Here is a 21426-nt window from a genome sequence, read left to right as displayed (position 1 = left end):
TTGTTGTTCGGTGTGAGCCAAGGCTCCGTGTTGAAGGCCGTACTTTAACCTATAATGGTTTAATTTTTAAATTGTTATTTGGATGGAGAGTTGTCTCATTGGCACTCACACCACATCTTCCTATATCTAGTTGTCCCATTGGCACTCATACCACATCTTCATTTTTATATTGACCTCCATTTTATCATTACTAACAACATATTAAAATTTGAAAAGCTTTGCTTTGAAGGATTTATGAATAAATGCACAAATACAACTGGATATGCCATTTTTCAATCTTTCAAGAACCATAGCTCATGAACAGTGAAAGTGAAAATCCTTCATATCAAGCATGACCTCCATTTTGTCATCTAATGAGTAAAAATATTTTAAAATTCTACAAGCTTTTTTAAAAGGTTCCTCAGTTTATGTATGATCCATCTTTTTTTCAAAATCACTATAAAACATTTATGTACCTTGTAAATATCAAGTACTGACAAAAATACAACATGTATTATTAACTAGCTATAGGGTGATATTTACCATGTGGGATCTCTCAGATTCATCATCACTACAGTCTGAAAAAAAACACCAACAGTTTGATATCTAAATGTTCAGAATAACATATTGGAGATAAACACAAATAAATGGAGATTGTCATGTTGTGTCCATAAATGATGCCCCTGTTTAAAAATTATAAAGGGACATAGCTCAAGAACTTGAAAAGTGACACTACCCAAACATGTACTTGTTCTGGTTTTTTTTGGCAAACAAGTATTGTAAATTGTGTATAGGTCTCATAATGTTTGGTAGGGACAAACTTAAGTAATAGAACAGAAACTAAAAATTATGCAATTTTTCCATTTTTAACCAGATTATGATTCAAATGATGCAACCAAATTTCATCTGTGTTTGTGGTAAAAAGTATTGTGTATAAGTTTTCTAATGTTTGGTTTAAGCAAACTCAAGTCAGAAAACAGAAACTAAAATTTTTGCTATTTTTCTATTTATAAAGGGCCATAACTGTGAACGGTAAAAGTGACACCACCAAAAGTCATACTTGATCTGTGTTTTGTGTAATAAACATTGTACATAACATTTGGTAGAGGCAAAGTTATGTTTAAAATTTTGTAATTTTCCCATTTATAAAGGGACAGAACTCTATAATGGTTAGAGTGATACTACCATCATTCAAACTTGATCTGTATTTTGTGATAATACACCTTGTGTACAAGTTACATAACATTTGATTGAGGCAAACTTAAGTTAGAGAACAGAAACAAATTTTGAGAGGTACGTAGGTACATTCAGACAAGGGTAAAATCAAATGTCCCCCTGCTATAGTTTGGGCATACAAATTACCAAGCAAAGTTAACATTTTTATGTCAACTTACAGGAATGGATTTTTAAAGAAAGTATTGACTCTTACACCTTTTGAAATGTTTAACCTTCCAAATCCCACTCACAAAATTCACATGCACGATTAACCACTCCATTGACTTATACACTACCCAAATGGAATTAAATGGAAAAAATTTATGCATGCATGATCATCCCAAAAAATGTGCACTACTAGGGTGACTACATAAATACAGATGTCATATCACGGAGATAATGCATATTCCAATTAAAAACAGGCCCATTTAAAAAAAATCACCAAAAGCACCAAAATTAAACGTCCTGAAGCTCCTGACATTGAAGTATACAAATTTTCAGTAGGTCCCACTATCCAGTTTGAGAGGACAAAAAAAATTATGGATGTTTATATAGAAGATGACGCCAAATTAAAAGAAACTTGACCTATTGGATAGAAGGCGCTTAAAATAGATTTTTGCATGAAACATATTATTTTCATTCTTCATACCTGGAAGTAAATCAAAAACTGATTCAGCTGCCAGCCAAGCATCATCTGTGAAGTATTCTTTTGCTGCATCTTGTAGCATCAGATCTTTCATGCAGCTTGCAGCTCTTATTTTTTCTGGTCTTTGTTCTACTTCATCTTCCTCTATCAATCCTTTTCCTGATATTGCCCTTACTGCAACATTATCATCCACCAGTTCATTCAAAAAGTCTGAAATCAAAAGTAATCAACATTTAAATATTTCTGTTATTCATTAACAACATAATATTTTTGATCTTATTGTCTATGGACAATGAATGAACCTGATATTGCAATCTGGCAATTACTACAAGCATTAATCATGTTAAGGACAGTCACAAAAACTATTATTTTATCATTCCTCAACCTAATCAGTTTGTAAAAACGGGTACATATTCAGTGGTTAAGAAAAAAATTCTGTTTAAACCACATTATTTATTAATGTATAAAGATTTACAACAATTGACTGTTTACATTTAAAGGTTGCTGATCTTTTTTTTTTTGTGACTTCTGTTGATCATCTCATTAAGTATTATAATCACTTACAATGCATAATATAAATAACATAAACTACCAAATTTATTGCAACATATGTGCATTTCAACAAATGATGTCTCTTCAGTGATGTTCAAGGCTGAAATATTTAAACCAAAACACTAATACAACTGATTTTGAATAATTTGAAGATCAACTCAACAGTTAATTATTTAGGTGGCATGTAGGCTTATGTACACAAATAAAACCGCTGTAAGCACTGTAGGCAGATAACCAAAAACCAAGGCAAACATAATTATGAAAACTGTGGTAATATTGCTTCAATTTATTTTCAAAGATTTAAAAGAACAAACATTAAACATTCATATATAATTGTACATTTATGCAAATAATTCATAGTTTATCAAGGTTTTCAAAAGCAACACATATATCAAGTATATTTTTTTCGCTGTCATGAGTCTGCAGTGGTACAAATTCGCAATGATTGCAGTTCTTCTAGTTTATAGTTAATGTCCATATAAGTTGACTTTTAGTATTTCAATTTGACTTTAGTACGAGCTTGTAAAAGTATGAATGGACTTGCTTTCCTGAAAAGAAAACTGAGTTTGTGTTCTACAGTACAAAAGGTATGAGACACAAATCAGACAAATGTTTACTACTACAGGGATCAAAGGTGAGGTCTGACTGACCAGTTCATAGTAAATGTAAATGACCCCCACCTTCACCCCAAGTCTATGATGTCTAAGTTTGGAATAAAATGACAGGTAATTATAACGAGATTGTGTCCAAAGTACACGAATGCCCCACTTGCACTATCATTTGTATGTCATTCAGTCTTTTTTTAAATGAAAAACAGGAATGAATATGGTTTAGGAGTTGGTATTTCAATCTTTTACAAGTTCTCAAAACACACACAATAGGGGGTGGGGTGATCCTAGGGACTACGCCTATATTTCAATTATTTTTTTATCTTGTCATATGAATTAATATGGTTTGCAGGGGTTAAAAAATTTTGTTACAGCTAACTAGCCCAGGACTTTTTGGCAGGAGGATTTTACTAGCCCTGTTTCAAGAACTGGTAGCCCATCAAAACCAACCTGCTAGCCCAAGTTTAACTTACAAATCACTCAGTGTGTGCTGCATAAGACGCTGGGAATGTGTGTCATGTTTTGAAAGGGCATTTGTAGACAGTCTCGGGCTTTTCATCCTCAACAATCGACCTTGCCCACGGGAATCTTTCATTCCATGTCGCTATGAACGTTCTTTTTCGCTTGTCCCGATCGTACTTTCTATTTTTTTTTTAGATGTATCAGCCTCATTAGAATCCCCTTCATTTGCCGATTTTCGCTTTGAACTTGAAGTTGATGAAGTTTCTGCGCTTGCCGTAGTAAAATATGTTGATATATTTTGTTGCATTGACAGTTTTGTGCTCCCTGCTTAAACAGTTGTCCGACCAGAGTCTAGACGGATCAATACCTATCAATACATTATACCCCCCGGTACCGTTAATTGAAAAACTCGACAGAACCAATGAAAAATATCCCCGTTATAACATATAACGAGAAATCGATATTGAAAGTACAATAACTGCGATCAATACATGATACCGGGCCACCCGGAGTTATTTGTTCTATTTTTAAAACATGTTACTGTGCATGAGGTGAGGACCTGTACAAACCAGTTCAAATTCTTGGAATCTCGGATAACGTAATTGAATCTGATTGGCTAAGACAGAAAAGTGATGAAGGGATTTTCCACTTTCTATTTTAGACACTCCAAAAATTTTTTGTTACTAGTCCGTCGGGCATACTGGGTTATAAGTTTTGGTTGCCCGAGACGTAAATGTCTAGTCCCGGGCGTCGGGCTAGTGGATTTTTTAACCCCTGGGTTTGGGGTGGGGATCTCAACTGTTATCAAGTTTTCAAACAGGAATGAGTGGGTGATCCTAGTGACTTCCCCTATATTTCAATTGATTTGTTATATTGTCCAATGCATGAATATATATGGTTATGGGATGGGGATCTCATCTGTTTCTAAGTTATCAAACAGAAGAGGGTAAGGTGACCCTAAGAACTCTCCCTATATTTCATTTGATAAGTTCTCATACATGAATATATATGGTTTAATTTAAAGTTGGGGATCTTGACTGTTTCCAATAACTCCATCAGGAGGGGTGGGGTGACTGCATTGACTCCCCCTATATTTTATTTAATTTAGAGGTTGGGATCCCCACTGTTTCAAAGTTCTCAAACAGGAAGGATGGGGTGACCACAGGGACTTCCCCTATATTTAATATGATTTGTTATATTGTTCCATACATGAATATATATGGTGTAGGGGTGGGGATCTTGATGGTTATGAAGTTCTCAAACAGGAGGAGTGGGTGACCCCCAGGGACCCCCCTATATTTCATTTGATTAGTTACTAGTATATTGTCCAATACATGAATAATTATGGTTTAGGGTTGAGGATCTCAAATGTTTCCAAGTTCTTAAACAGGATGGTATACAGTTACCCTAGAGACCCCCTTATAATTCATTTGATTCCTTCAACTTTTGCCATTAGGGAAATCTAAACTATTTGTCTTTAGAGATTTTCAGCGATTAAATATTTCATACATTTGTTTTTGACATCTTAGCCAAAAGCTCAGGGGATAATAAACTACATATGTGCTCTACTTCCTATGTGCAACTTCAAAACTTTTGGAAAAATCGACGATCATTTAAGGTGTTTCTTGTCATATTTTTTGTAAATCAGAATTAAAAGTATGAAAAACTGTCCAATAAGTTATAAATAACATAAAATCCAGCTAGATAATAACAATGGCAAGTATTTCAGCAATTATTGGGTAGAACACAAATCCAGGGTGCTTGTATAAGGCAGTTAAACTGCCTAAAAATAAAGCTACATATTTTGAGCAAATGTACGGTAAAGTGTTAATTTTAGACTTTTTATAATTTGGATAAATGTTTTACATAGTTATAAATCCCAAATGAGAATTTGATTCAAATCAGAGAACATGAATTCAATTTTACAGCTAATGTCCCTTTAAGATAAATTCCAAATCATATATCAGACTAACAGCAAATTAATTAAAACAATATCTGTATTTTAATGCCAGTACCAAGGTTAAGTTTCATCAAAACATTGTTAATGTGAGAAAGAGTTGCACTAAAAAAATGTATTGACCAACAGATAGACATCCATCTACAGGCAGACTGAATGAAATTCATATATAATAAGTAGTAAAAGACATAATAGGATATATTAGAGAGCAACTAAATGGAAAAGACCAGTCAGCACAACAATACAAATACTATATAAAAATATGAATAACAAAAGAAAACTACATAAAATATAAACACTCCTCTGATAATGTACCATAATAAAAAAAACATAATTTATGCAAGGAAACCACTTTACACTATAACTTAATCACTTTTGGTCATATATAATTAGTAAACTGTGAAAGTACAGAATATTATAAAAAAAAAAAGTCACAGGGCAAACACACTATGAACTACAACTGCATGCAGAATGATACCCATTTAATATTTAATAATCTAAACTGCAACTTTTAATCTTTTAATTATTATAAAAACAAAATTTTGATAAATGAAAGTCAGATTTCTGGTAGTGAGATGCTAGTACGATAAAGTGTTAATTTTATATCCTCATAGTTCTCGTACATATGTGAAATAGTAATTTTATCCTGGGCTTGATTTTGATAAGAATTATTTTAAAATTCAAGATACATTTATATCAAAAGTTCATGTTACTGTTTTCTTTAGGTGACCTAATTAACACCTTTGATGGTCTTTAATCTGTTGATCACAAGATCTCAGGGTTTAAGTGAGTTTGTTATAACTTACATGGGTCAATGGTTACTTTGCAGTTTCTGTCAATTCAAACAATTTGTAATCTTCATATGTAATGGCTTAAATTTTTCATTTTTTTTTTTTGAAAAACTAAAATCAATGAATCTAAAAACCAATGAAGATGTAAATGTTGCTCAAACCACAAGAATTAAAGTACTTTCACAGTACTGTATGTACCTAACCATTTAACTAATTAAATTTGACTAACCTTTAAGAGAGAAGGTAATTTCTGGATTTTTTGGACCAGTCTCTGCAACTTTTGATGAGGAAGCTTTCATGTTTCCTGCAAAAAAAATTGAACTTTCAGCATTAACATTTAACGCAAAGGCAAACCTCAATCAGAGTTGAGAACCACATCTGCTTGCAAAAATCTTAAGACACTTATTTTTCATCTATAGGTTTAATTTGGTTCAGGATATATATTTGTCTTCATCATTTGACAAGTGTAACTAGTAGGTTTTCATTAAAATTGATTGTTTTGGCTCCAGCATCTTCAGTTATATTGTATCTCTTAATTCTGATTTTTAGACCTTTATAGTTTATGTATATATATATATCTTATGTTTAATTGTGTCATATAATATTTCATTATGGCGTTTTAAATAAATCTGACTGTGTGTTTGTATTGCCTGAATTGTTTTATAAAAGTTATTTTAGGGCCATTTGTAGCAAAGTGAGTCAAGGACTCATGCTGAAGGTTGTACTGTGACTTTTAATTGTTTATATTTACTACTTACTGTTGGATGGAGAGTTGTCTCACTGACAATATATCACATTTTATTTTTATGAACATGTAAAACTCTAATGTTGGGACTTACCCCCATTATTGTCTTGCTTCTTATATCTATACATACGATGCCTAATCTTGTATGCAAAGTTTCATGGAGTGCATGGATAGAATGAATGACAAGACTGATTTTATGAAGGAGGGGAGTTATTATAAAAACTATTGTAATTATATGACATCAAAAACTCAACTACATCTTTGCTAGCCAAGGGTTATGATCCTTAACAATGTACTTACCCCTGTCTAAACATTGAAGAGCTTTCCCAACAGATGTTGTTATCCTCACGGATTCAGGGCACTGGTATACATCTCTATTCATGTCTGCACTGTGCCCCATGTGTAAATAAAATAATCGGCGCTCTTTTTCTGGGATGTCCATTGCAGCATATAAAGTTGCAGCCCTGTGTCGCATATCAGTAGCAGTGATGTCCTTGCTAAGTCTGGCTTTTTTGCAACATTTTTTTACACAACTCCATCCAATTACATGTTCATCTTTACCAGCAGTTGTGGGAAATAAAAATTTATTTCCTTTCCCAATGCCGGCATCATCTCGAACTTTTTCATCTGCAAGGATTCTAATGGCATCCCAACAATCCTGGGGTATTAACAGTGACACAAGCTTTCTTTTTCCTGCTTGGTATGCAATCTTTAATTCACATAATAATTTTTGCTCAATGGGGTCCTCCACCTTTTCCACTGAATCTTGCGAAAACCAGACCCCATTTTCTGCATCATCCCATTCTGATAGTAAAAGCCTAGCAGGTTCGCCTCCTCTTCGAGCATTAAATAGTGTTAATCTGCATACAAGTAAATCTCTAATCTCAGCATATTCATTAGAAGTTATAAATTGGAATTTCGTTTTAATGTCTTTAATTTTATTTTCCAGCCATTCTTTCAACATCTTAACATCATCCTCATCTGGAAGGCGAGATGGCATCCTCAATTCTTTCTGTCTTAGTACAGTTATTTTATATTCTGCATCCCCAAATATACCTGGCCAGCAAAATTCCAATAGATCTCCGAAGCGCTTAATCTCATCAACTTCAGCATCTTTTTTTTGGATGAGAAATTCTCCAGTGAGATATTTGATAACTCTCTTTATGAGATAGCCATATCCGATTTTTAGCCCTGCTTTTGTGTGCCCAGTTTCTTCATTTATTGTTAGGGCTAAAATGGATGACTCCAACGAATGAAAATTGCCTCTGTCAAACATGTTTACAGCTGATTTAGCCTCAGCATCACCATTTATCTCACATTGTTTTCTAAATTCTAACAATAAATGTGCCAGTCTCCTCATATCTGACATAACTGATTTTCTTTTTTCTTCTTTTTTACTTTTCTTAGCCTCCACATTTCTATACATCTGCAGCCCAAATGATGTTATAAGATTGTCTGTTCTACATAAATTTCCTACCTCAGAATTATGGAATTTTGCTAGAACATCAAAGTTAAATGAAGAAGTAAACTTTGGAGATGCAATATGCACTGGATCTAAGGCTTTCGCTGTAGTTGTTGTAGATTCAACTGCAGTGCATGTGGATCTGTGTCTCTTATAGTAAGACTTTGTTAAAAAACCTTTACATAAAGAACAGTAAGCAAGTTGACCTGCTCCATGCTCCCTCTCTTTAAAATATTTTACTTCTGCTTGAGATCCTTCATCCTCCATTTTTTTCACCTGGTCTAAATTAGCTTTCCAAATACCTTCTTTCCTCAGGTTAGCCATTTGCTTTACTTGATCTTGATGGGGCAGCCTTTTTAAAACTTTGACCTCAGGAATATCTTTGTGTTTGCGAAGGATGTGATTGGACAATCTAGCCATAAGGAGACCACAGAAAGGGCAGGGTCTGTAAGGTTTTGACCTTGTTGATTTGCTTTTTTCTCCTGAAAGAAACATTTAAAAGAATCAAGTTAATAAAAACTCATTCAATAAAAGAGAGCCACTCATGACTTTAATTTAATTTTTCTGTTTAGGGAATAATGAAAGCAGGAGATGTGCTGAGGACTGTATTCTGCCTACAAAAATAAAACTGTTTCTAAGCTTAAAAATAATTGTTGAGCATGTGCTTTTTTACCAAAAACAAAGACATTGCACTTAACAGTAAGATAGGTTTAACTTAGGATTTTCTACCTTCAGGAAAAGATTACCATAGATTATTTTGGGCCAGGTGAGCTAAAAAAAACTACAAAATTACTGTTAATTACTAGCTCAGGGGCAGCAACCAAACAATGTGTTGTAGAACTGGTCAGTGTTTACTCTAAATGCTTTGGAGATAAACTAAAATCTACATTTTCCCCCTATGTTCTGATCTTAGCTATGGCCACCATTATTGTTGGCAGGTGGGGTCATTCGACACATTTTTAAAACCAAATAACCTAATGAGAATTGTGGATAAATTTGACACATATGTTTCAGAGAAGAAGATTTTTTTATAAAAGATTACATACATACTTCAAATTATCATACTATGACCCAACATATAAATTTGGAATGATGGTTCATGACACCCCCCTCTTTTTTCTGTAAGTGAATTACTCAATTGCGTACAGTATTCATTTATAACTTCAAAAATGGCAGGACAACCCTTGTGGTCCAAAAAATGATAAGTAAAATCATCATTACGAAAGCTAATTTCACAAGGCAGATAGTCTACAGATTAAGGAAAAATATTAAAGTCATTTTGTTTATTTTCTTTTGTTTCATATTCTGACATCAAATTCAGACCTCTCTTACTAGTTTTACTGTGCATATTGTGCGTATTGTTGAGCGGTTTTTTATACCTGTCCCAAGTCAGTATGATCTATATTGCTTATATTCACTACTTTTGGATCTTGGATGGAGGGTTCTTTCATCATTACAACATATTTTTTGTGTTCATATTATAGGCTATAAAAGTATATGTTATCAATTTCAAATTCATTTCTGTAGTATATCAAATATCTCAAATTTATTGCTTCGCAAACAGACCATCCAATCTAATGAAATAAATATACCAGTAGATGATTTCACTGGTCTGCCTCTAGCTTTCTTTGGTCCTTCACTGCAACTGGCTGTCTCCTGACAATTCATCTTATTTTGTGCAGGTATGCGTATTGAAGTATCATTGAATGCAGGTGATATTCTTTCAATATTATCTGTATGAAAATAAAAATATATCAAACAGATATTTTGGACATTGACTGTCATTTAAAACAATTTGACATTTTTAAGAATAAGTGACTTGGGGAAGAGGTACTTTAATTGTCCTAGATAAAAAAAAAAATAATCTGGTCACCCTCATAAGGCACATTCCTGCTATGTTTGGTTTAATTCCATTCAGTGATTCTCTAAAAGAAGACATTTGTATGTTGGACCTCAAAGATGACAATTTGAAAACAGGCCCAAAATTAAATAGCCTCTCACAATATTAATTTTGACCCTTTGGACCCTAATGTGGATCAACTTAAAAACAGAGCCCAATATCCAAATCTAAATAGCTGTTGAATGTTTTATGCAATTGTAATGAACACTATCCTAGTAATCACTTCTGTTTATGCTATTAAAAAAAATTTATTGTTATGAATAACAATGGACTGTACTTTCTGGATGTAGAAGCAAGTGTTTCGAGAAACCCTGCTCTTCACACCCTGTGGTAAAAATCTATTCTTTTTTGTAACAATAGATTTATTCAATTTAAAATTGTTTCAGAGATAGATGTGACATCAAAGTTAAAAGAAAAGAAAATATGATTGCTTGGAATAAGTAGAACAGTTTTTTATTCTATGTTCTATAAAATAAAAAATAAATGTTATGTCAGTTTGAAAGAACTTGTGCATTTCCACTGCACACAATTATACCATCATAACATATATGAGAAGAACATAACCCGTGTCATGCCAACAACTGGTATATTATAGTAAAAGTGTTAAGTTCCGATGCAAAGACCCTATTAGCGAATCAATTAAAAATTATTCAGCTTTAATTGGTAAAGTAGTTTGAGAGTAAAAGATCTTTGAAATAGTCTACACTGAAGGACGGACAACAGAAGCGACAAAAGACACCAAGTTATTGCAAAAACTTAATAGATATAGGATGATGTGGTGTGAGTGCCAATGAGACAACTCTCCATCCAAATAACAATTCATAAAAAAAATAAACCATTATAGGTCAATGTATGGCCTTCAACATGGAGCCTTGGCTCACATAAACAACAAGCTATATAGGGCCCTAAAATTACTGATGTAAAACCATTCAAAAGGGAAAACCAACGGTCTAATTATATTAAGGGAAAGGTGAGCTAAAAAGCTTTCAAGGAACTCTGTTAATATTAATCAATACAATTGAAATCACTGCAAAATTGACAAAAAAGCATAAATTTGTTTACCTCCATCTTTACTGTAACTTTCATTTTGACTGGCATCTCCTGCATCTAAACCAACTGCCATAAAAAAAAAAATATTATAAATCACTGAAATTTTGCAAATAAGCTACACAAATAATTGTAAAAACTAGGATTACACCCAAAAATTGTCTAAATATCTTCTTAAAAGGGCAATAACTCTTATAAAAGATGGTTGACAATTTCAGTCATTCTTACTTTTTTGTAGATTTTAATTGCTTATTTTTTTTTTACTTTTTTCAATTTCACTTTTCCTGTAGATAAATTCAAGACAATAATTGAAACTGTAAAATAATCATCATTACAGGGTCGGTAACCCAACAATATGTTGTCAATTTGTTATGAAATTTCAAGAACACAAAGATTTGGACTTGTTTACATTATTCATTAAATAAATTCATAAATTCAGATCACTGAAAAAAATACATTCTTAACTTCATAAAAAAGCCTAGTTTAGATAATTACTAAAATCTACTCTTAATGTTCTACAAACCCTACATAAAAAATGATTCAAATAAATATACCCATAGAGGATTTAAGTGGTGGGCCTCTATCCTTTTTTGGTCCTTCACTGCAACTGGCTGTCTCTTGACTATTCATTTCAATTTGAGCAGGTATGTGTTCTGTAGTATCATTTGATTTGGGTAGCATTCTCTTTACATTATCTATAGAAATATAAAATCAATAGCTATTGTTATTTATTGTTTTGTACATGTATATGGTAGTGGCAAAAAGTGATCTTAAGTATGAAGCCTAAATCGTAGTCAATAAGCTAACACCTAGGAATTGAGTTATATGCCTGCACATATTTTTCAGGATTTAAGACTAATGCCTAACATTATGTAGGCAATAAACTCACTGCCTAGGTGCTACTTTATTGCTAAGGATTTAAGCTGAATGCCTTATTTCCAGGATAGCGGCTGTCATACAAACTATTATCTTTAGAATAAAAAGTGAAATCAGATAAATGTTTCAAAAACACAACATCTCTAATCTAAACAGTATTCAGATGCTTCACATGGCACAGCTTGATACGACCATAGAGGTCGAAACCCTGAACAGTTTGGGCATGTATGAACATAACATTTAAGCTTGATACAGCTCTGAATTTGGATTGTGATTAAAAAGTTGACACAACATAGGTTTCTGACACAAAATGAGTGTGGTCTGAGAACTTTAAACTTAAAAACTTAAAAAATTTAAATTAGATATTTACCTATTAAGTCCAATATCCAAAATCTAAACACATGGTTAGATTCAGCATATTATAAAACCCTAAGAATTCAATTTTAATGAAATCAAATAATGTTCTATTTTAGACCCTAATGATCTCAAATTGAGGTCCTCAATGTGGACCAATTTGATCTGGGCCCAAATATTAAAAAATCTAAATACATGGTTAGATTAAGCACATTGAAGAACCCCATATATTCAATTTTTGTTGAAATCCAACAAAGTTTAATTTTTTACCCTTTGGACCTTATGCAGACCAATTTGAAAATGAGACAATACTGTGCAATTGAATATTTCTTACTATATAGCAAAACTGTGCTCTTAGAAATTTCTTGCTATTGCGCAATATTGTGCAATTAGATATTTCTTGCTATTGCGCAATACTGTGCAATTGAAGATTACTTGCTGTTGCGGAATACTGTGCAATTGAAGATTTCTTGTTATTGCTGAGTACTGTGCATTTGAAATTTTTTTGCTATTGCACAATACTTAACATATTAGTTTTGGACCATGATTTGGACCAACTTGAAAACTGGGCCCATAATCAAAAATCTAAGTACATGTTTAGATTTAGCATAACAAAGAACCCCAAAAATTAACAATCTGAACACACAGTTAAATTTGGCATATCAAAGAACCCCAATAATTCATTTTTTTGATGAAATCAAACAAAAAAGTTTAATTTTGGACCCTTTGGGCCCCTAATTCGTTGGGACCAAAACTCCCAAAATCAATCCAAACTTTCCTTCTATGGTCATAAACCTTGTGTTAAAGTTTCATAGATTTCTATTGACTTATACTAAAGTTATTGTGCAAAAACGAAGAAAAATGCTTATTTGGGACCTGTTTTTGGCCTCTAATTCCTAAACTGTTGGGACCAAAACACCCAAAATCAATCCTAACCTTCCTTTTATGGTCATAAACCTTGTGTTAACATTTCATAGATTTCTATTTTCTTTAACTAAAGTTAGAGTGTGAAAACCAAATGTTTTCGGACGAGGACGCCGCCAACATGATACCAATATACAACTAAAGGTTCCTGACATGGCCCTCTAAATTGGGTATCTTTAAAAACAGTGCAAATATTGGAAATAAGACATTTTTGTTGGTGCTTTCAAAGTGAAATATTTGTGTTACCATGACATTACACAACATATCAATTGACTTAATGTTCAGAAGAATATTACAAACTTTAATTAACTCTATACCCTTACCAAGATTGGCCTCAGGGGCTTCAAAGAAATGTAAAATATCCTATATGAGCAGTATTAAATTAGTTTATCATAATGAAATATTATCTAATTGAGTCACTTTTACAAAAGTCTAAAATTAAAGACTTTTGTAAAAGTGGCTAAAACTTCATACCTATTGATGTAAAAACTTTAAAGAATAACATTTTGTATACAGTTCAAACAAGAGCTGTCTGACAATAAACTGGCTTTTATAACATTTATTTGAGTCCCCAAATTTTTCAATAACACAAGAACCAAAACTGCTGAACAGTAATAGTGAAAATCATCAATACTGATCTTGACCTCCATTTTGTCACCAGTGTCAACATATGTTGATTTTTCTAATAAAATATTACACTTTCACACATACTTCAAATATCAAATACATTTTTGTTCCAATTTGCAAAATACAGTTATTCTTATTTTTCAAATCATAAATGTCCCACTCTCACATTAAATCAATGACAGTGTAAGTTGCAACTTAAAGTAAACCTAGCGTTAAATTCTTAATTCATTTCACATTAAACAAGAATGTGTCCACAGTACACGTATGCCCCACTTGCACTATCATTTTCTATGTTTAGTGGACCATGAAATTGGAAAAATTCTCTAATTTGGCATTAAAATTTGACTGATGTTATCAAAGGAACATGTACACTAAGTTTCAAGTTGATTGGACTTCTACTTTATCAAAAACTACCTTGACCAAAAACTTTAACCTGAAATTTGCACTATCATTTTCTATGTTCAGTGAACCGTAAAATTGGGGTTAAGACTCTAATTTGGCATTTAAATAAGAAAGATCATATCATAAGGCACATGTATACTAAGTTTCGAGTTGATTGGACTTCAACTTCATCAAAAACTACCTTGACCAAAAACTTTAACCTGAAGCGGGACAGATGGACAGACGGACGAACGAATGGAGGCACAGACCAGAAAACATAATGACCCCTCTACTATTGTAGGTGGGGCATAAAAAAATCTAAATACACCAAATTCTTACCAGTGAAATGCACACCCATATGGCTCAGAAATGATTCTCTACTTCTTAGTTTTTTATCACATAGGGCACATACAAATAGCTTTTCAGTTTCCCCTTCAGATTTTTCTGCAATAAATAACAAAAGAAAAAATAAATAATGCTTCTATAATTGTTTTACAAAATTTTGGAAAACAAAATAAGGAATGCCACTTAGAATAATCTCAATTCATGAAGAACAAATCAAACATAGTAAAATGACTCTGTAAAATAACATGTGCCTTTGAAGTGTGAGTACCTAACATCATGCATATGTCCTTTACCATGTCAATTGATCATTAAAGTGATGTTTTGTACAGTCTGGCTTTACAACTCTTCATGTACCAATCATTGTTTTTTAAGTGAGGTTCTGAAATTTTGGCATATATTGTCAATAGTATACTAGCAGTTAAATTTATCTAAAGTTTGATTTTCATATGAATTTGAGTACATGTCTTCCAGTATATTTTTTTTTATTGTTATCCATATATATGAGCTGCAACTCTTAATACCCAACTTTATCTTTCCTTCAAATAAACCCAAAACAAGAATGTGTCCATAGTACACGGATGCCCCACTCGCACTATCATTTTACATGTTCACTGGACCGTGAAATTGGGGTCAATACTTTAATTTGGCATTAAAATTAGAAAGATCATATCACAAGGAACATGTGTACTAAGTTTCAAGTTGATTGGACTTCAACTTCATCAAAAACTACCTTGACCAAAAACTTTAACCTGAGCTTCACACTATCTTTTTCTTTGTTCAGTGGACCATGAAATTGGGGTCAATACTTTAATTTGACATCAAAATTAGAAAGATCATATCATAGGGAACATGTGTATTAAGTTTCAAATTGATTGGACCTCAACTTCATCAAAAACTACCTCGACCAAAAACTTTAACCTGAAGCAGGACGAATGAACGAATGGACGAACAGACGAACGGAGGCACAGACCAGAAAACATAATGCCCCTCTACTATCGTTGGTGGGGCATAAAAATATATCAGCCTGTGAAATCGATTTTTTTTAGATATAAGCCAAAAACTGCATTTTACACTTATGTTCTATTTTTAGCCATGACAACCATGTTTGTCGATGGATCAAAACTTTGGATACAATTTACAAACAAGATACCCTAAGAATATTTAGTTAAGGTTTGAAGGTATTTGGCCCAGTAGTTCCAGAGAAGAAGATTTTTTAAATAGTTTACGATGACAGACGACAAAGACGACAGACGTCAAATTATGGCCCCCCTGAGCTTAAAAGCCAGTATAATGGTTTGCTGTTTGAATGACAGAAAGACAGACAAGGGTAAACTATATGGCCCAAACCACTTTGTGACAGGGTCATAAAAAAAAGTAAATACAGCCAAGCAAATTTATACTAAGGACAAAGCTCTGGCTTGATTTAGACAATTAATGTCCGAAACCCATTCACAATCGGAAATATACCTGAACAACAGTTCACATTACCTTCTTCAACCTCAATATTACTGCCCTCTTCCTCATCTTCTAATGGTTGTATCAAAACTAAAATAAAACAGGAAACATCCTAAGGATCATTTAAAATAAGTTTGGCTGCAAAATGTTCAGTAGTTTCAGAGGAGAAGATTATCTAAAGTTAACAAACATGATGAACAAATTGTTTAAAATTGTCTTTAAACGCTAATAACTCTTTAAGGCAAATTAACAATTTAAGTTATATTGACTGAATTGTAAATCATACTTTGCTGAACATTTTTGCGTTTTACAGTTTATCTACATCTATGATAATGTTTAAGATAATAAGGGTGGAAACAGAATGGCATGGATAGTATCCAGCACACTGAGAGTATTGCATAGCAATACAAAATTCATTGTTCCCAAAATAAAATTTGAGCATGATTTTTACAAAGTTCACATTACCTTCTCTAACCCCAATATTACTACCAACTTCCTCATCTTCTGGTGGTTGATTCAATACTAAAATTAAACAGGAGAAATATAATGACATATGATAAATCATGGCTCCAGATTCAAATATAAATGTGGCCTTGAACAAGGATAGCACACTTATCAGTCCCAATATTATAAGTTATATGGTTTGTTACTGACTCCCTACAGATCCAAAGAGGGTTAGTAAAATACATAGGTGATGAGGCAGGCGGATTTAATATCCCTCTATGGTTTTGTACAGGTCAGTAGTAAACTGTATGAAGAAAATATTGCAAACAGGACTTTTCCTGCTGGGTTCCAAAGAAAAATAAACAATGAAACCCAACAACATCAATAGATGAAGTCACCATTGACAGAAGTTACAACGTAGCTAACCCCCTACAAATCCATAGGGGGTAACCATGTGACAGTGTTTAACCAATCACAACATGATAATTTACCTGCAGTGTGATAATGATTTTTAGGATGTAGATGATTGAAAATGATACAAAAAAAGAACACAAAAATTCAAACTTTACACTCAATTAACAGGAAGAACATGCATATATATGATATAGTAAAACATCTTAAACAAGCTCAGCAAATGATGCTATTGCTTCGAACGAATTCTGTAAATATTCTATGAAATGTTCTCTAGATTTCGTGAATTAATTGAACCATGTAGGAAAGATGTATGGATACACTTAATTATTCAAAGTTACCTTGTTTATTCTCATTACTTAGGTCTAATTCTTGTTTCTCCTCATCTTCATCATCAGATGGTAGTTTCAAAACTAAAAAACAAGAGTGTATGCAATGTTTTGCTAAGGGTTTATCTCAATTAAAACTAATCAAAAATAAATATGGGGTCTGGCAGTTTGAAAATAGGAGACATCCCAATGTCAAAGCTTTATTCCAATCTTATGATACGCTTTTCACATGAAAGAAAATTTAAAGCTTTTAAGGTTAAGGTTTTATATTTTGAATATTTATATTCTTAAATGAAATCAACTAGTTGCATGAGTTACTTGATTTTTATAGTACTATGGAAGATAATATTCCATTTGCTCTCTACATGTAAGTATTTTCTTTTTTTTTTTTTTTTCCTTTATGTAAGTATTTTCAAGTTATCTGAAAAATTCATTAGTGGCAGATCCAGAAGTTTTCATAAGTGCTACAGTCTACAGTCATGCTTCAGTGATTTTCAATATAGTCAACCAAAATTTTCCTAGAAAAGGAGGAGCTGCCCCCTCTAAATCCACCTCTATTTATCTCAATTGCCACCTGGAGATTTTAACCAGGTAAGCTAAAAACTTGATATTAACAATATATAATATACTCTTTCATATGAAAGTAACTCAAGTCATTAGCAAGATGTAGGAAGATGTAGTATGAGTGCCAATGAGACAACTCTCCATCCAAATAACAATTTATAAAAGTAAACTATTATAGGTCAAGAAACAGCCTTCAAAATCGAGCATTGGCTCACACAGAACAACAAGCTATAAAGACATGTAAACAGACAGACTGAACGAATGAACAAACAGGCACACAGACCAGAAAACATAATGCCCCTCTACTATCCTAGGTGGGGCATAAAAATAAAAGCTTGACTGAAAAACTCTGATGATTAACTCATGTGGTAGGCACATTCATGCATTTATGTGTTGGTTGGTCACATATTGAATGTTTTTCTTAATTTTAATTCTTGGATTAATTATTCCTTAAACATTCAGTGTTATGTGTACAAATGCAAAAGATTATTACTAAATAACTTTCACTGGGGCATACAATTACTATGCTTCTAACTAGGTCCAATACCAAAAAGTAAAATCACAACAAAAAAACACATCAAAAACGAATGGACAAGAACTGTCATATTCCTGACTTGGTACAGACATTTTCAAATGTAAAAAAATGGTGGATTCAACCTGGACCTATAGCGAATTGATATTGAATACAATTTCGAAAGGAATGTGGTATTATCAGATTATCACATGGCATTTTTCATATCGCATGTATTATCAGCCCTAGGTTCAATATCAGCCCAAGAGTTGCATGGCTCGAGGGCTGATATTGACCGATGGCTGATAATACATGCGATTGGCAAAATGACATGTTATGATCTTTTTATCATATGCTTCAACCATGGAGAAAAAATAACTGATTCGTATATTGATCCTTTTACATGGTTCTGTAATAGAAGTTTAAAGATTGAAAAGTTCACGGACGTCAGACCCCAAATTTAGTAAATTCGATATGAAATTTTTCTATCATTTGCCTCAATAGAGAAGAAAAACATTTTAATATGGACGAATCGACAAAAACAAACAAAAATTAACAATACACATAATGAAGACTGTTTGGCAACTTTTTAAAGTAACTTTCTAAATTATGTTTGAAACTTTTAAACAATGCATTTATTTAATAATTTGTTGGGTTTTTTTATTTTTGTTTTTATTATTTCACAAAATATACTTTCCAGTATCCAAATGATTGTTTTGTACACTACTTTGTAATAGTTTTCACAAAAAAACGTAGCATTAAAGTGTATTTTCCGGAACTTTTCATATCAGCCCGCTAAGGACCAATTCGAAAAATATGGAATTTACGGTAATTCAATGATATTATCATACAGTAAAAATCATATGTTATTTAGTCTAAGTATATGATAATAAAAGACATACCTCTATGTTTCCTTGTCAAGTTCTCAATATCACTATCACTGTCAGAATATGCCTCTCTATTGCCTATGAATAATTGAGATTATGAAAGAATTAACAATATATGCATGCTGTTTTACTCAACATATCAATTTAACCTAACCAAACTCAATCTTTTTAAGAACAAAATAAATAATATGTGCAAAATATGTGTTATGTGTAACTCATTAACTTTTAGATTTCTCATCAGTGAAACATGTATGTTAGAATTTTACATTTTGTAATATTTATCACCAGTACCCTTGTTGCCAGTACTTCGGAAAAAAATATTGATATTGTTATATTGTAATGTTTCATAATAACCTTCAATCATAACCGAACTGGCACTCACACCACATCTTCCTATATCTATGAACAAAGAAATAACATGACAGGTGCCATGTACGGTACAGGAAATGCCTACCCTTCCAGAGCACCTGATTTCACTCTCGGTTTTTAGTGGAGATCATGTTTTTTCTTAATTATTATTTAATGTCCTTTGGTTTTGTGAGTCTTTGTTTACTCCTTGGTTTTGATTGCTATTGTCTTGTTCCTTGTTTAATGCTCTTCTGCTTTATATTATCAATTCTAAATTCTAGACTTTTTAAATTTCACCCAAGTACATTCTTTAGCTCAGAACTTCTATACAAATTCATATAACATACATGCCACTTTATGACTATCATCTTTAATCTCCAGTCTTCTTATTGAAACACAACATTCTTTCAATGTCTGTAAGATATACATTTAATTTTACAAAGTTTACAAAGTTTACACATAAATAAAGTAAATATCAACAAAGTATCATTTGTTGGGATATAACACAATTCATACCTGCATACTTTGAAAAAGCCCAGCTTGCATGAGAATGACACATATTATAGGGAAATAATAACATGTAAACACACATTTTCAGAATCCTGTTAACAGTGCAGAACTGAGAGTATAAGTAAAGAATTGAACTATGTCTTACTTAAGTAACTTTGTAATACACATGAAATCACTCTGCCACACAGCAAATGCAGATAAATAAATGGATGATTGCTTAACACACATTCATATTGGAGAAATGTTAGAGCCTGTTATCACTTGCTCTGAATTAAATTGATCTTTAAAAAAAACAGCTTGCGTTTAAATTTGAACAATCAAGATAGATCGGGAACTAGTGCCTTAACATTGCAATTTTATCTTAAAATGATAGGTTTAACAATTTCAATAACAAACAAGAATGTGTCCCCAGTACAAGGATGTCCCATCCACACTATCATTTTCTATATTCAGCAGACTGTGAAAATAGGGGAAAATTTCTTATTTGGCATTAACATTAGCAAGATCATATCATCATGATCATAGGGAGCATGTGTACTAAGTTTCAAGTTGATTGGACTTAAACTACATAAAAAACTACCTCAACCAAAAACTTTAACCTGAAGCGGACAAACAGACAGACAGAGGAACGGACGTACAGACCAGAAAACATAATACCCACATGTCACAAGTCATTAACCAAAGAAATGTGAAAATAAAATTTTGATTGAAGACAAGGGAAACAGGATTTATCTTTTCAGAAAAATGACATGAAAACATGGAATATATTTCTTTGTTTTTTATCTTCAAGTTCTGCCAAATTATTTGAGAATATGGATGAAACCCCAAAAGGCCGTCATTTCGAAGAATATATATACCAACGCAACCGTATGTAGATTTATTTTTATATCTAAGTATAACACTTTCACTCTCAGAAAAATCACAATCGATCTAAGAGTAAACACTTAAAGAAAGATAAATTCATAAAAAAAATCACAAGGGTTCCACAAGGGTTCCGTGAACCCTGTGTCTCACCTACTGCAAGATTTGTAGAAATCTGGGATAGTTGAAAAAAGTTATTTTAATTTAAAAAACTTTCACCACAGAGTGAATATTT

The 21426-nt window shown here is 32.5% G+C and overlaps 1 protein-coding gene across 2 annotated transcripts in view; it reads right to left on the bottom strand.

The window, feature by feature from the left end:
* Positions 1–21426, bottom strand: part of LOC134680963 (uncharacterized) — a 43743-nt gene that overhangs the window by 8733 nt on the left and 13584 nt on the right. The window contains exons 6-18 of one of the 2 annotated variants that reach the window (XM_063540283.1): positions 20168–20234; positions 19488–19550; positions 17523–17594; positions 16792–16848; positions 16360–16416; positions 14866–14970; positions 11919–12059; positions 11380–11433; positions 10010–10150; positions 7256–8899; positions 6440–6514; positions 1844–2050; positions 523–557 (exon numbers count right to left, since the gene is read on the bottom strand). In XM_063540283.1, the coding sequence (XP_063396353.1) occupies positions 523–557; positions 1844–2050; positions 6440–6514; positions 7256–8899; positions 10010–10150; positions 11380–11433; positions 11919–12059; positions 14866–14970; positions 16360–16416; positions 16792–16848; positions 17523–17594; positions 19488–19550; positions 20168–20234 (2718 nt within the window). Of the gene's footprint in view, positions 1–522; positions 558–1843; positions 2051–6439; positions 6519–7255; positions 8900–10009; positions 10151–11379; positions 11434–11918; positions 12060–14865; positions 14971–16359; positions 16417–16791; positions 16849–17522; positions 17595–19487; positions 19551–20117; positions 20235–21426 lie in introns of those variants that run through there. The other variant, XM_063540284.1, reaches the window with a different exon arrangement.

The sequence above is a fragment of the Mytilus trossulus genome, chromosome 8, assembly GCF_036588685.1.
Source record: "Mytilus trossulus isolate FHL-02 chromosome 8, PNRI_Mtr1.1.1.hap1, whole genome shotgun sequence".
NCBI classification, from domain to species: Eukaryota; Metazoa; Mollusca; class Bivalvia; order Mytilida; family Mytilidae; genus Mytilus; species Mytilus trossulus.
Note: the sequence above shows the minus strand (reverse complement) of the source record. Positions and strands in the feature narration are given on the sequence as shown.